At 40.0% G+C, this 15,971-nt stretch overlaps 1 protein-coding gene across 2 annotated transcripts in view; it reads left to right on the forward strand.

Annotated features, from left to right (window-relative positions):
• Window positions 1-9,943, forward strand: part of LOC126483813 (aldehyde dehydrogenase, dimeric NADP-preferring-like) — a 198,730-nt gene extending 188,787 nt beyond the window's left edge. For both annotated transcript variants that reach the window (XM_050106999.1, XM_050107000.1), the window contains exon 12: window positions 9,304-9,943. In XM_050106999.1, coding sequence (XP_049962956.1) covers window positions 9,304-9,324 — 21 coding nt within the window. In that variant the 3' untranslated portion in view covers window positions 9,325-9,943. The remainder of the gene's footprint in view (window positions 1-9,303) is intronic.
• The last annotated feature ends 6,028 nt before the right edge of the window (window positions 9,944-15,971 follow it).

Raw genomic sequence — 15,971 nt, forward strand, 5'->3', positions numbered from 1 at the left:
AGTCCATTCTTTTCACAACAATATACATGTATATAATAAGATGACAGGTTAACAGCAAAAAAATTCAGATACTTACAGTGACCAATAAAAAGGAAAAAACAATGCTTTGCAAAATAGATGAGTATTTGATAAATTTTATCCATCACACATAAATGGTAGTGGTAGTAGTACTGTCTACATTTATATCTGTATGCCACAAGCCACCTTCTGGTGTGTGGTAGAGGGTACTTCTGATAACACTGCCTTTTCTCCTCATTCTTGAATGGTATGTGGAAAGAACTTGTCAGCAAAGCTTCATATGATATATAATTTCTCCGATTTTCTCATTGTGATCATTTCACGAGACATATGTGGGCGAAAGTAATACGTTCCTTGACTCTTCTTGGAAAGTATTCTCTCGAAATTTCAACAGCAAACCTCCCTGTGATGCACACTGCCTCTGTCTACCACTGGAGTTTGCTGAGCCTCTTTAATGCTTTCATGCTGAGTGAATGATTCCAAGATGAAAATCTCATCTTTTAAACCTATTTAGTAAGAATCCGAGACTGATGAATAATTGTCAAGTCTTGGATGACTGAGTGTTTGGTGAGCTATTTCTCTCAAGGATGAATTACAGTTCCTTAAAATTTTCCGAATTATTACGTCCTCTATCAGATTTTCCTACTATTTGTTTTATGTGGTCATTTCACTTTAGGCTGATCCAGATGGTTATGCCAAGATGTTTTATGGTAGACACTGCTTCCAGTGATTTGCCTCCTACAGTGTAATCAAACAGTAGTGAATATCTTCAACTACCGACATGGAATACCTTACATTTATTCAAATTGAGAGTCAACTGGCAATCCTGACCAACTGTTGATCTACTGCAGATCTTCCTGTATTTTGCTGCAGTCTTCCAGCAGTGCAGTCTTATTACAGGCAATAGCACTAACCATAGCCTCACAGGGTCTCCAGAATTATCCACTAGATCAGTAATATAAATTGTAAATAGTAGTGATCCTTTAACAATCCCTTGTGATATTCTTGAAATTACCTTCATATTTGTCAGATTTGTTCCGTTAAGAATATTCTAATGAGTTTTTTATCCAATCATACATCTGGTCTGATAGTCAACAAGCATGTGATTGTGATTTTTATTGGTCCCATAAATTACCTTTTGTACAGATATGTACTTGTAACATAGGACAGGTCATTAGGCTTACAATCTAGATAATACGAAATATAAAAGTATATAAAACAGCTTACACATTAAACATACATAGGAGCTTTCACAGTATGTATATAATATTAAATCATACACATTGATTTCTGATGCAGTATATTCATAATATTACATGGTACAAAATGACTTAAGATACATGATATGTACAAATAATAACAATAATAATAATAATGATAATAATAATAATTTTGTGATATATAATTAGCTTATATTATACATCAATGGTTCCTAATTATAGTTAATTTCTTTAACACTGATTTGTGTTGCTAGTTCTTTTTATGATGCATGAGATTTATCACTCACAGGATGAACTTTTGATCACTGTTTGTACTCAGCTGCACTATAAAATTATCCTTGTATCAGAAACTTTTTTAGAGTTGTGGGGAATGTTTCCTCAGTTTTGAGGTCTTGTAATTCCCTTGGCATTGCTTGTATTAACTTGATGCCAGAGTATTTGGGTCCTTTTTCAAAAATCTTAAGTCTATGTGGAATGCACCGCAGTTGTTTTCTGTTCCTTGTGTTGTGTGTATGAACAGTATCGTTAGTCTCCAGTTTTGTGTGATCATGTAATGCACTAACATTGGTCTTGAATATATACAATGATGGAAATGTCAGAATGTTTAGTTCCTTGAAACAACTTTTGCATGATTCTTTTTACTTCTTTTTCAATATAATTCGAATGGCTTTCTTCTGTTACGTGAATATCCTCTTCATTTGTATGACAGTTGAGTTCCCCCATACTGTGATTCCATATCACATGTATGGTTCAAAAAGTCCATGATAGACAATGAACAAGAGGTCTCGGTGAGTATACTGAGCCAGTGGTTTCATTATAAATATCACTGAGCTTAGCTTACTGGAAACAGTATTTATCTGCTGTTTCCGATTTAGCTCACTGTCTATTGTAATATCCAAAAACTTAACTGCAGTTACTTCTTCCAGTCCTTTTTCATCTAAGAAGACATCAATATGATCTTCTTTTTGTTTATATTTGAAGACCATGTACATAGTTTTTTCAGATTAATAATTAATTCATTTCCTGAGAGCCATTCTGCTGTACTACTGACTGATATGAATGTATTTTGCTCAAGTGCCTCCACATTGTTGGGAACATTTAGCACAGTCACATCATCTGTGTAAAGTATTTTGATTTTGTTTTTACATGTTTGTATATTATTCACAAATAAATTGAAGAGAACAGGTCCCATTACAGATCCTTGAGGTACACCATACTTAATGCTTCTAATTTCTGATCTGCATTAGTTATTAATGGCTACCTATTGTCTCCTGTTACTTAGATATGATGTTACCCAGTTTGCTGCATGTCCACAAATACCAGTATTCTCTAGTTTCTTTACTAGGACTGTATGATCAGCTGTGTCAAACATCTTGGATGGATCAAGAAAAACTCTAGACACTACCATCTTGTTGTCCAAGGCCTGTATGATTGATTCTGTTAATGATTCAATTGCTGTTTCCATTGGTTTCCCTTTCTGATAACCGTGCTGTGCTGGAGTTATTACATTATGTTTTTCCAAATAAGCAGTTAGTCTGTTTAGCAGGAGAATTCATAATATTTTGGAGAAGCCTGATACTAAAGATGCTGGCCTGTAGTTGTTAGGGTCATTGTGCTTTCCCTTTTTGTATACAGGAACTATTTAACTAATTTGAGTTTATCTGGAAATACTCCTTCTTGGAAAGAGCAGTTGGCAATATCCAGTAGTAGCATAATTATTTCTGCTGCCACCTGCTTCATTACGCAGTTTGACACTTCATCATGTCCAGCAGACTTTTATGCTTTTAGCTTTTTCATAACATTTGTCAGTTCCTTTTCAGACAATGGTTTCAGGAACATTGAGTGGCTTGGCTTATCTGTCTCAATAGGTTATTACCATTTTTTAATTATTACCATTTATTATCAATTCTATGTTATTCACCAGCCACAGCTGGACAGACAGTGTCAAGATACAACATTATCAAAATACGTGAATACAACTCTACTATGATAGTAATTTAATTCCACAAGACACATTTAAGTTACAAACTAGATTACAATAATATCACAACTATAAAATAGATACAAGTATATAATGAAATTAAATATAACGGTTGCTGTTGGAGTCATGGAACTGAGCTGCAGCTCAAGTAAACACTATGCTATTACTAGAGAAGAATTCTTCAATATTGTAAAAGGTTGCTCTTTTAGCTTAAATTGCTCGCATGGTAAAGATTGAATGTGATCAGGTAGAGCATTAAACAATTTTAAGGCCACCACCGGGAAGCTGTTTTGTGTCTTTGCTAATCGACATCTTGGTATGTCGATACTGTCTTTGTTGTGAGTGCTGTATTTGTGAACTTCATTTCTCTTTCTGTAAACGTCATGGTTTCTCTTTATGTGGAAGAGGCAGTTCAGTATATACTGGCTGTAAACAGTCAGAACTCCTAACCTGGTGAAAATTGGTTTACAGTGGTCTGTTTTTTCCTTGAAGTAATGATTCTCATTGCTTTCTTTTGCAGTAAAAGTACATTCTTGAAGCCTGCTGAATGGCCCCAAAACAACAGCCCGTAACTGACGTGGCTGTGGAACATTGCATAGTACACAGTTAGAAGGTACTGTTCTGCTACTATACTTTTCAGTTTCCTCAAGAGGTACAGAACCCATGAAAGTTTGGAACATACATGTTTGATGTGCTGTTGCCAGGTTAATTTGGTATCAATGAGAAAGCCCAGAAGTTTAACATCTGCTGCATTACCCAGTGCTCTCCAGTATTGTTGAGGCTGCATATCATCCTTTGAGTTTTTTCTTCATTAATTTTCATTTTGTTCATGATAAACCAGGCCTTAGCTTCATTGAACAAGACTTCTGCTTGTTGGACTGCCTGTTAAACATTCTCTCCTTTTGAGAACAAGGCTGTATCATCCGCAAACTGCAAGGTGTGCCTATTGGAGCCTATGACATTTACGAAAATAAGGAACAGCAGGGGACCTATTACCAACCCCTGAGGCACACCATGCTGTAGCTTCTCCTCACCTGAATCAGCTTCTTGCACAGAGACAATCTGTCATCTGTTTCTCAGGTAGGATTTAAGAGTTTGCAGGACAGATCCCGCTATGCCATATGTTTTTAGCTTTCTGAGCAGCGCCTTATGTGGGAGCAGTCAAATGCCTTACTAAGGTCCCAGAGTACTAGTACTGTAGACTCTGTCTTCAAAACCCTGACTTATGTTTGTAACTAACTCAAGTACAGCTGTTGTTGTTGACCTGCCCTTCCGAAAGGCATTTTGCGCATCATAAAAGAGACTATTTACTCTGTTTTTTTCATTCTTTGTTCCCCTTTTACCCTTCCTCCACTTCAGCATTTGGGGGCCCTCTTTTCCTTTCTCCTCCCTGAAAGCTCCTAAAGGCTGGTCCATGTGACTGACATGTAACAGGTGACTGGGTAACACATAATTCCCAGTCCCGGATTGACAGGTGGGGTTCACACTTCCCCCTGGTACAGGCCAGGCCAAGGGAGGGGTGATTGCATGAGCTGTTACCTTCCCAAATTGCCAATTGGTCCCTCTGTCAGGTGTTTGGGGGGTTTGAACAATCACCTAAGGTGGGTGAGCCCCTCTGCGGGAGGCCCCCAGTTGCTAGGAGCGTGTCATCAGAGACGCTGCCAATCATGAGGGATTTTCTCGTAATGAGCCAACCATTTCTTCACAGTCTATGTCTACTAAACATAAACAGAATGAGACTAATAATTCAAAGACCCTCCCTGCTGCACCTTGGTTTCTCATGGTTTCACATACTGAAGATGGTCAGTCCTGTGCTATGGGTAATCCACTTACTATTCAGAAAGGTGTTGATGCAGTTGTTGGCCCTGTGAAATCCTGCTCTGGCACTTTGCTTTTGGAGATGACTTCTCGTTTCTCAATCACAACTACTGCTCTCAGCTTCGCTCCTCCGCAGGTATCCTGTTTGTGCTGAGACCTGTCAAACGCTGAATTCTTTGCATGGTGTTATTTACACTAGGCTGCTCGATGGTCTGACCAAGGCAAAAATCCACACTTACCTCTCTGATCAGAGCATCATTGCAGTCCATCAGTTGATGAAAAAGGTAGATGCATCCTTAGTGTCCACATGCACTCTTTTTCTCACGTTTGATAGAGTAGTGCTTCCATCAAAGATCAAAGCAGGCTATGAAATTATCACAGTCCGACCATGCATTCTGAACCCAATGTGCTGTTACCACTGTCATTGTTACAAACACACTTGAATGTCTTGTTGACACCCAGCCAAATGTGTAACACATGGTAGGGATGCTCACGAGGGCGACTGTCCACCTCCTTCTCACTGTTGGATCTATTGCATTGGCAACCATGCAGCCTCCTCCAGAGATAGTCCTGTGTGTCTCAATGAGGGGGTCATACTGGAGATTAGGATGAAGAAAAAAGTGCATTATTCTGACACTTGCAAGCTGTTGGCTAGTCAGAAACCTTGTGTTTTACCATCCAACACTTACTGTACCATTCTTACTACATCTCGCTCCACATAGGACATTGTCAAGCAGACATGTGACCTCAAATTCAGCACAGTGGCCGTATAATTGCCCAGTGTCAAGATAGCATCTCCGTCTCCTTCTCCTCCAGCTGGGCAATAAGCCGCCAAATTTTCGCCTCTGGTGGCGAAATCACCTGCTATGCAACCAACTGGTCAGTAAGGACAGGAGGAATACTTCCGCAAAGATTTTTTACATCCCTCCAGCCAACAAACATCTGAATTGTCATCTGCAACTGCAAAGGCTTCTCCTTCACTGGCTCGGAGATCCTCTTCAACAGTGTCCTGTCACCGTGTGATACTCTCACGCGGCCAACCTCCATGTCGTCGGAGCGCATCGTCAGCCATTTTTCTGCACTGGACTATGCAGACTGTTCAACAGAGGATGCCGACACCTCTGAAGATCTCATGGAGTGCGATCTTCCAATTTCTGTGTTGTGTAACAGTGTCTTCAAAAGCTGGGACCTGGCAGCCCCCGAGGTGACACCCCTTCATTTTTTGCCCTCCTCCCCTTTCCTCGTCATGACTCTCCTCCAACAGAATGTTCATGGACTTAGATCCAATAAGGAGGAATTATGGCTACTCCTGGAACTGCAGCATCCACTTGCTCTCCGCCTCCAGGAAACAAAATTGCATCGTCACAACTGCTTTGACCTCTCACATTTCTTTCCAGTCCCCTTCGACCTTCCCCCTGAGGACAGGATGCCGTCTCATCCAGATTGATGTTCATAGTCAAACCATCTCCCTGAACACCCAGCAGCAAGCTGTTGCAGTCTGCATTTTCCTTCCTCACTTCACCTTTTCCCTTGGTACCATTTGCATCCCTCAGTCACTCGGTGTCACCAGGGCAGACTTCCTCCAGCTTGAAACTTCCTGGCAGATTAAAACTGTGTGCCCGACTGAGACTCGAACAAGGGACCTTTGCCTTTCACGGGCAAGTGCTCTACCAACTGAGCTACCGATGCACGACTCATGCCCAGTCCTCACAGCTTTACTTCTGCCAGTATCTCGTCTCCTACCTTCCAAACTTTACAGAAGCTCTCTTGTGAAACTTGTTTGGTTGGTAGTTTGGAAGGTAGGAGACGAGATACTGGCAGAAGTAAAGCTGTGAGGACCGGGCGTGAGTTGTGCTTCGGTAGCTCAGTTGGTAGAGCACTTGCCCGCGAAAGGCAAAGGTCCCAAGTTCGAGTCTCGGTCGGGCACACAGTTTTAATCTGCCAGGAAGTTTCATATCAGCGCACACTCCGCTGCAGAGTGAAAATCTCATTCTGGTTCCTCCAGCTTGTTGAGCAACTCCCTTTTTGCTGCTTGGTGACTGTAATGAGCACCATCCCCTTTGGGGCTCTCCCAGAACCTGTCAGAGAGGTGCCCTCTTTGCTGACCTTGGCAATCAATTCAACCTCATCTGCATTAACACTGGAGCACCTGCATTCCTTTCAGACTCGACGCACACCTATTCCCATTTGGACCTATCCTTCTGCACTGCCCAGCTTGCCCATCATCTCAAGTAGCATATTATCTCTGACATGTACTTGAGCGCCCGTTTCCTATCCATTTCAAACTCCTACCCCAACTATGTGCAAAACTCAAATGGCAGCTTTCCAAGGCTGAGTGGAGTCTATACTCCTTCCTGGCAACCTTTGATGAACAGCTTTTCCCCAGTTGTGATGACCAAGTAGAATACCTTACCAACATTATCCTTACCGCCACAGAACATTCCATTCCTTGCACTTCATCTTTACCATGCCATGTCCCGGTCCCTTGGTGGACTGAGGCGAGCCGTGACGCAATTTGCACACAGAGTTGTGCTTTCGGCATTTTTAACCATCATTCTATGATGGTGAACTGTATTCATGATAACAGTTGTGTACACAGTGTCATCATGTTCTTTGGGATAGCAAAGAAGCTAGCTGGATTTCATTTACTAGTTCTTTTAGCAGTTTCATTCCCTCTTCCAATGTGAGGGTCAATTTCTGATGGCTCTCTGGGACCAAGATACTTCCCAATTTCTGGCCAACATAGCAGGCGAGGTCATAGTGGACCCTATTGCATCTCTGACACCTTGGGCCGCTATTTTGGGAAGATTTTGAGCTCTAGCCACTATCAGCCTATCTTCCTCCACTGGAAACGAGTGGAGGAGGATCGGGCGATACCCTTCTCTCCTCAGAATGGGGAGTGCTCACATTTACTACGAGGGAGCTAGATCAGGCTCTCACTTCATCCCAATCCTCAGCCCCAGGGTCAGACAATGTTCACATTCAGATGTTGCAGCACCTTTCTCTAGGGGCAAGCACTTTCTCTTTCACATGTACAATCGCATCTGGGCAGAGGACATGTTTTCCAGTTGCTTGCGTGAAGCCTCTGTCATACCCATAACTAAGTGCGGTAAGGACAAGCACCTTCCTTGTAGCTACCACCCCATTTCTCTCACCAGCTATGTTTGGAAGGTGATTGAACATATGATTCATGCCTGGCTGGTATGGTGGCTCAAGTCTCACAATTTACTAATCACTGCACTATGTGGATTTCGAGTGCACTATTCTGGAGTTGACTATCTCATCACTTTGTCAACCCGTGTTGTGAATGGTTTTCTGCAGAAATACCAGACTGTGCCCATGTTTTTTGATTTGGAGAAAGCCTACAACACCTGCTGGAGGACTGGTATCCTCAGTACTCTCTACATGTGGGCTTGAGAAGCCGCCTGCCCCATTCCCTTCAGGAATTTTTACCAGACAGAGTTTTTAAGGTATTTGTGGGTTCTGTCCTGTTGGACACCTTTATCCATGAAAATGGAGTGCCTCAGGGTTCTGTCCTGAGCGTCATCCTCTTTGCTATTGCTATTAACCCTATTATGGACTGTCTTCCAGTGGGCCTCGCCATACCCTTTTCGTCGATGATTTTGCTATCTATTTCAGTTCTCCAGAGACTAGTCTCCTTCTTCAGCAATGTCTCAATCGTCTTTACTCATGGAGCATCAACATTGGCTTTCACTTTTCCACTGACAAACCGTCTGTATGAATTTCTGGCGGGTTCCTTCCACTGACAAACCTGTTTGTATGAATTTCTGGCCACCGCTGCTGCCAAGGCTGCAGTCCTTGTCCCTCAGCCCTCTAGTTCTTCCATTCTCACTGATGATCTCTGTGTTGCTTTCTGTCAGCAGGTGTTGTCATTTTGGCATCACCACTGGTCTTCCCTTCATAGGAACAAGTTCTAGGGAATTACTTAAATTTATATATTTTGCCAAATGCTCAGGAGTTGAATTCTCTACTTTTTACCTTAAAACATTTATTACATGTTAGTGAGGAAATATTTCTCTATTAATAAGATAAACAGCATTCTGTACTAAAGTCTCTTCTTCACAATACCATCACAGATTGTAGTATTTATTTCAGTGACTGCATGTAACAAGTTTGTTGTTCTTAACAGCTTTTTGTTTCGATCAAAAATCAACAAACAATATGTAACTTGCTTGACAATGATGGTAGGGAAGAGTTCTCACTTGGTTTTAAAGTTTTCCAATGTTAATTTTTCTTTCTTTGCAGGCAAGCCAAGGAGGGAACTGAGAGATTTTAAATTCTTTTACCTCAGAAGGTGACATACAGTATCCAGGAAGAGTTCTCTTTCATTTAAATAGTAATACTTATTAGGTGCTGCATTAAGAGTGGGATTTAGTACAATGAATGTCATAGCGACCTGCCAGTTTCTACAGATGCGTTACAAGTGTCTCACTGGTACTTAAGGAAGATCGCTCTTCCTGGTGCAATTTACCTGATTTTATTTACTGTCTCAAAGTATAGTGATACACAACAATCAAAACTTTTTGAAGCAGTACTTTGCCAAAAGAAGTACTTGAATTAGATCTGTAAAAAATCTCTTTGATATTGGTATTATTCTGTAGTAATATTGATTCCAATTGTATATACATTGTAAATATTTTATAATATGTAAATAATATACAAGTAAGTCAGTTACTGCTGTGTTGTGGAAAAATGCTGGGTTTTGAAGTAATAGTTGTATAAGCAAACACCACCAGCATTTATTTAACCTGTTAAGTAAAACGAATACAGTAACTTATCTATAAGTTAACATATTTCTTTTGCAAAACAGAGAGTATCAGCAGTAACAAAGAAAGGCACCTTTTTTCAGGACAAAAGAGAATAAATTCATTCATTTGTTCATTCATTCACTCATCACATTCTATAAAACCTTTCATGTAGGACAGCCTTTTCGGAGGCACAAACAAACACTGCTGCCTACTTCTTTAAACTACACTAACAACAAATTATGATGAACACTAATCTGTATGCACAGACAAGAGTGAAAACTATCAGGAGTGGAGTCCATTCTAGAACCAAATGCAGAAATCTTTTTAAGGAACTCAACAACCATTGCACAATGTTCATTCAGCCTGAAGTTTTTCATGAGGAAAAAAGGACCCCCATTTAAACCTAATAGGTGATATCAAAATCATTATACTGGAAAAAAGAAGCCATCCACTATGAGGATACAAACCTAAGTATGGTAGTGAAGGCTGTCCATATGAGTGGCTGTAAGATTTTTAATGCCCCCTTCATAAAGTATGTGCTTAGTGGATGATGTTTCTCTTTCTCTTACAAAATACTTAAGGCATAGTCTATTGCAATGGTCATTTTACGCCATAGAAGAGTCCTGAACGACAATATCCTTATACCTGTAACTCTCAGATACATTCACAGATCCTAATTTGTGTGCATGTTTGTTTATTATTGTGAACATATTTAAATACTTTTATGTTTTCTGTGATGGAATCTGAGTTACAGATGTCTAAATGTGAAACTGATTAATACTATTTACATAGTACCATAGAATGTAACCACAACAACCATGTAAAACGGTCGTTACATACCCAATGGTATATTCACAACTTAGATCACTGGAACACAAAATAAATGCAGAAAATTTTTATTCAAACTTGTAATTAGGATAAAGGATAACACTGTGTTGTGTGTGTGTGTGTGTGTGTGTGTGTGTGTGTGTGTGTGTGTGTGTGTGTGTGTGTGTGTGTGGTTACACAGATGTTAGAACATATGTTTTTGTTTGGTTAATGTTTTTAGTGGTGATACCAATGAAGATATTGATGGAAGTATGTTTTCTTAAATGGAACCATGCACTTTTTATACTGAAATCGACAGCTCTTGAGAAGACAATTATAGTGAAATAGTGTTTGTTAATGTTGATATTGAAACCTGTTACAAAAAAAATTCGAGAAATGTACTAGAATGAGAGCGCATGATGGCCGGAAACAGCATTTGTGGTGCAACCACTGCCACCCATGCTCTGTGGTTGTATACCGTAACGTAAGCCTGCACTATGAGAATAAAGCATTATTTCCCCTTAAACCAACTTATCACTTAGATTCAGGTTCATCTATGAATGTTGTATATGGAAATATGATATAGACTAGAATCTCGTGTATCACGGTCATAGGAAGACAGTTTGAAATTTGTGAAACAGAGCTCAAACAGAAAAATCAACTGTTCATTCTCCAAAAATAAAGAGGTTTTAATCCTCTGCAAAACGGAACTACTGTATTAAATATCCAAATGATAGAATGAAGATTTGATCCAACAGGCAAATGTGTTGACATTCTGACACAACACAGCTTGAGAACTCTGTTTGGCAGTGTTTGCATTGCTAATGCCAGATCTGGCCACCGTGCTTTCAAATTGTAGGACATTTCTTGAATTTTTTTATGACAAGTTTCAATATCAACATTAACAAATTCTATATCCCTGTAATTGTCTTCTCAAGAGTAATCAAGTGCAGTTATAAAAAGCATACAGCTCCATTAAAAAAAGTAATTGCTTCAGTATCTTAGTTCATACCAAAGCTAAAAACGTTAACCAAACAAGAAAATACACAAAACTTCCTGGCAGATTAAAACTGTGTGCCCAACCGAGACTCAAACTCGGGACCTTTGCCTTTCGCAGGCAAGAGCACTTGCCTGCGAAAGGCAAAGGTCCCGAGTTCGAGTCTTGGTCGGGCACACAGTTTTAATCTGCCAGGAAGTTTCATATCAGCGCACACTCTGCTGCAGAGTGAAAATCTCATTCTGGAAACATCCCCCAGGCTGTGGCTAAGCCATGTCTCTGCAATATCCTTTCTTTCAGGAGTGCTAGTTCTGCAAGGTTCGCAGGAGAGCTTCTGTGAAGTTTGGAAGGTAGGAGACAAGATACTGGCAGAAGTAAAGCTGTGACGACCGGGCGTGAGTCGTGCTTCGGTAGCTCAGATGGTAGAGCACTTGCCTGCGAAAGGCAAAGGTCCCGAGTTCGAGTCTCGATCGGGCATACAGTTTTAATCTGCCAGGAAGTTTCATATCGGCGCACACTACCCTGCAGAGTGAAAATCTCATTCTGGAAGAAAATACATGTTCTCCAATGCTCTAATATTTTCCAAAAACCCTGTTTTGATACAGGGGTGTATTTTTCCTTCTTTTCCTGCTGTTGTTTATTTTGTAAGATTTGTGGTTGGTCTTATATCAGCACTAGTGGGAAGTTTTGTTCCTGGCCGATATAACAGGGCAATACTTTGCTGACCCCAACACACCGCCCGATGAAAGTACACGCTATGATCCCTGGAATGGTTCCGCACGTTCTCTCTATTGCGCTACTAAATAAATAGCCACACTTAGCATGAACAGGGGTATATTTTGCCCAACATTTTCATTATCACTTTTCACAGCAGAATTAACAATTGCTACAATAATACCACTCTCTTCAGTACCTTCAAACATTTGTACATGCATCCTGTAGGACCTGGGAGAAAAACCAGAGAAACAACTACCACTCTTCAATTGTTCATTACGCGCTTGTTGGTGTGTCATTTACTCCAAGGCTCTCTGATTCAGACACTTTCTGCACCATGGTACAAATGACTCCCGGACAACCAGCGGTTGTAATACCATTTTTAATGATCCCCTTCTCACTGGCTCCACCACTGCTCCACACTCACTGCATACAAGAAAGGAAAATATACAGTTTCCCTTTCTCACTACATTTATCCTTAATCAATTTACTCATGAGCATCTCTTGTTGACGGCTTTCCAATGGTGTTTTGGAACGTTTACAAATATCCTGAAACACTACAATACATGGAACAGTTCACAAAATGAAAAGGGTGTTACATCTTGTGTGACTCACCCTGTATATACTGTGTGTTTGTGTTAGAAGAAAAGCTGCAGTTTTGAAAAGTCACTGTTCCTCCTCCTCTACTACTCAGCTGCTCTTCTCATCTAAACAAAGCATTTTTGTAACTTTACACAGACCACTATCAGCTGTCTGTATACTGGCAAAGTACGAGCCTTTCTAATATACACTGGAGAGCCAAAGAAACTGGTACACCTGCCTAATATCATGCAAGGCCCCTGCAGGCATGCAGAAATGCTGCAGCATGATGTGGAATGGACTTGACTAATGTCTGAAGTAGTGCTGGAGGGAACTGACACCATAAACCCTGCAGGATCTCTTCTGAACAGCACATTGCAAGGCATCCCACATATGCTCAATAACGTTCATGTCTGGGGAGTTTGGTGGTCAGCGGAAGTATTTAAACTCAGAAGAGTGTTCCTAGAGCCACTCTGTAGCAATTCTGGATGTGTGGGGTGTTGAATTGTCCTGCTGGAATTACCCATGTCCATCGGAATGCACAATGGTTATGAATGGCTGCAGGTGATTCTATATGTCTCGTGCATGCGCGCCGCCCTCTGTGAGGCAGACCGCGGAGCCCTCGTGGTCCGCACTCTCTAGTCACACAACGAGGCCCATACAACGGGCTTAAAGTGAATTTGCTACAGCTTGTTTAATAGAAGTGACAAAACCTTATGGCTATGCATCAAGTTTTATAAAGTTGACTTAGGACATGGCTTGTTTTAGGCAAACATTTAAATAATATTTTATGTTCTGAAGAAGACGTTATTACTAACGTTGAAACCTAGGTAAACGATAAAGTTAACCTGCAACTGTAGGCTGTATATTCTTATATATTTGGTAGAAAGTAAAAATGAATAACAATAATAGTGTAAAACTGTGGATATAGACAAAATAAGGGAAAGACCAGTAACTCCTAAACATCATGTGGCCCCTACACCTGCTTCTGTGAACCAGATTATGAAAACCTCAATTTCTGTTAAACCTTGCAGGATAAAATGCCTTTGTTGGTACATGAAACTCTTCATTAATGTTCATAAAAAGTTTTATGCTTGGAAAATGGTCTCTCAAACATTAAGTTTTAACACAAGTGAAGATCACTTCTGAAAAGCCTTGTTTGTATTGCAGTAATTTAAAAATTGAACAGAAATCAAGATAAAATACGCAACACTTGACACTGTGTAAGCAAAGAAGAACCAAGGCATAGCTGTCAAGTGGGATATGCATTACATAAGAAATAATTTATATTATTCTCACCTCCCCTATCTGGTGGCACATGGCTAACAAGGTAATTAATTCATTTGAATATTATTGCAATAAAAGATGATCTGTGAAGTAATGGATGAGGCTGCAGATTCATTTTCTGCTGTATTTAATATGAATTACTGTCACAGATAAGGTCTAACACATCTCATACTAATATATAATCACTCTGAAATTCCTTGAAGATCGTATCATCCTTTGACTGATACCAATTGAACTGGAAGAAATGTAATATGAATGCTGTACATGATATTATGATTTAATACTTAATTGCTTTTATTACTGCAAATCGTACAAATATTTTTGCTATAAAAGAACTGTACTGTACCAGGAACCAAGAACAAATGGTGATTTAAAATGGCCTTAATTATTATTATATCAGTCTTTATGACCAGGCAGCCACATTAGTTCTTGCAAGGATTCATATTCATGACAACAGTTCCTCCGCAGCTTCATGTAGTCTCCGACTAAAACCAGAGGTAATGCAAATTTTCTATTATTGTGCAAGATGTATGTTACATAGCACCTAATGGCCAAAGACTTCATTTGTGCAGTAAACAAGGTTGGCTTTATTCTGACATAACTCATGGGATTCAGAAAGGCTTACTATTTTGGTGAAGTTTATTCCTGCACTGTAGGAATACTTTGATTATTTTCTTTTTTATGATGTGATAACCAGTTTATAAATTTTCCTACTGTATGTACAATTTTTTCCCAAGTACATTGAGTTAGACAATTTGCATAACTCTCATCCTGGACAAATTTTAACTTCACCTCACCATTCAGTGTATGCTCGATGAAAAACCAGGCATAACCACCAGTGGGGCATTTGACCTTACATTACGAGTACTTTTGCTACACTGAAACTTTTTTCATACATTTTGAATACATGTTGTTTTGTTGTTGTTGTTGTTCTTGTTGTCTTGGTATTCAATCCAAAGACTGGTTTGATGCAGATCTCCATGGTACTCTACCCTGTGAGAGCCTCTTCAGCTCTGAGTAACTACTGCAACCTACATCCTTCTTAATCAGCTTACTGTATTCATCTCTTGGTCTCCCTCTTCCTTCCAGTACTAAATTATTGATCCCTTTTTCTAGTTAGGTTGTATCACAAATCTCTCTTCTCCGCAATTCCGTTCCCTACCTGCTCCTTAGTTACAAGATCTACCTGTTTAATCTTCAGCATTCTTCTGCAGCACCACATTTAAAAAGCTTCTATTTTCTTCTTGTCTAAACTGTTTATCGTCCATGTTTCATTTCCATACATGGCTACACTCTATACAAATATTTTCAGAATGGACTTCCTGACACTTAAATCTATACTCAATGTTAAGAAATTTCTCTTCTTTGGTAACGCTTTTCTTGCCATTGCTAGCCTAGGTTTTATATCCCTCCTACTTCAACCATCATCAGTTATTTTGCCTCCCAAATAGCAATACTCATCTACTACTTTAAGTGTCTCATTTCCTAATGTAATTCCCTCACATTGCCTGATTTAATTAGACAGGCAATGACCTTGCCGCAGTGGGTACACTGGTTCCCGTGAGATCACACAAGTTAAGTGCTGTCGGGCGTGGTCGGCACTTGGATGGGTGACCACCCAGGCCGCCATGCGCTGTTGCCATTTTTCGGGGTGCACTCAGCCTCGTGATACCAATTGAGGAGCTAGTCGACCAAATAGTAGAGGCTTCAGTCAAGAATACCATCATAACGACCGGGAGAGCGGTGTGCTGACCCCATGCCCTTTTTCTTTTTTTTTTTTT

Source organism: Schistocerca serialis, chromosome 6, assembly GCF_023864345.2.
Source record: "Schistocerca serialis cubense isolate TAMUIC-IGC-003099 chromosome 6, iqSchSeri2.2, whole genome shotgun sequence".
NCBI lineage: Eukaryota > Metazoa > Arthropoda > Insecta > Orthoptera > Acrididae > Schistocerca > Schistocerca serialis.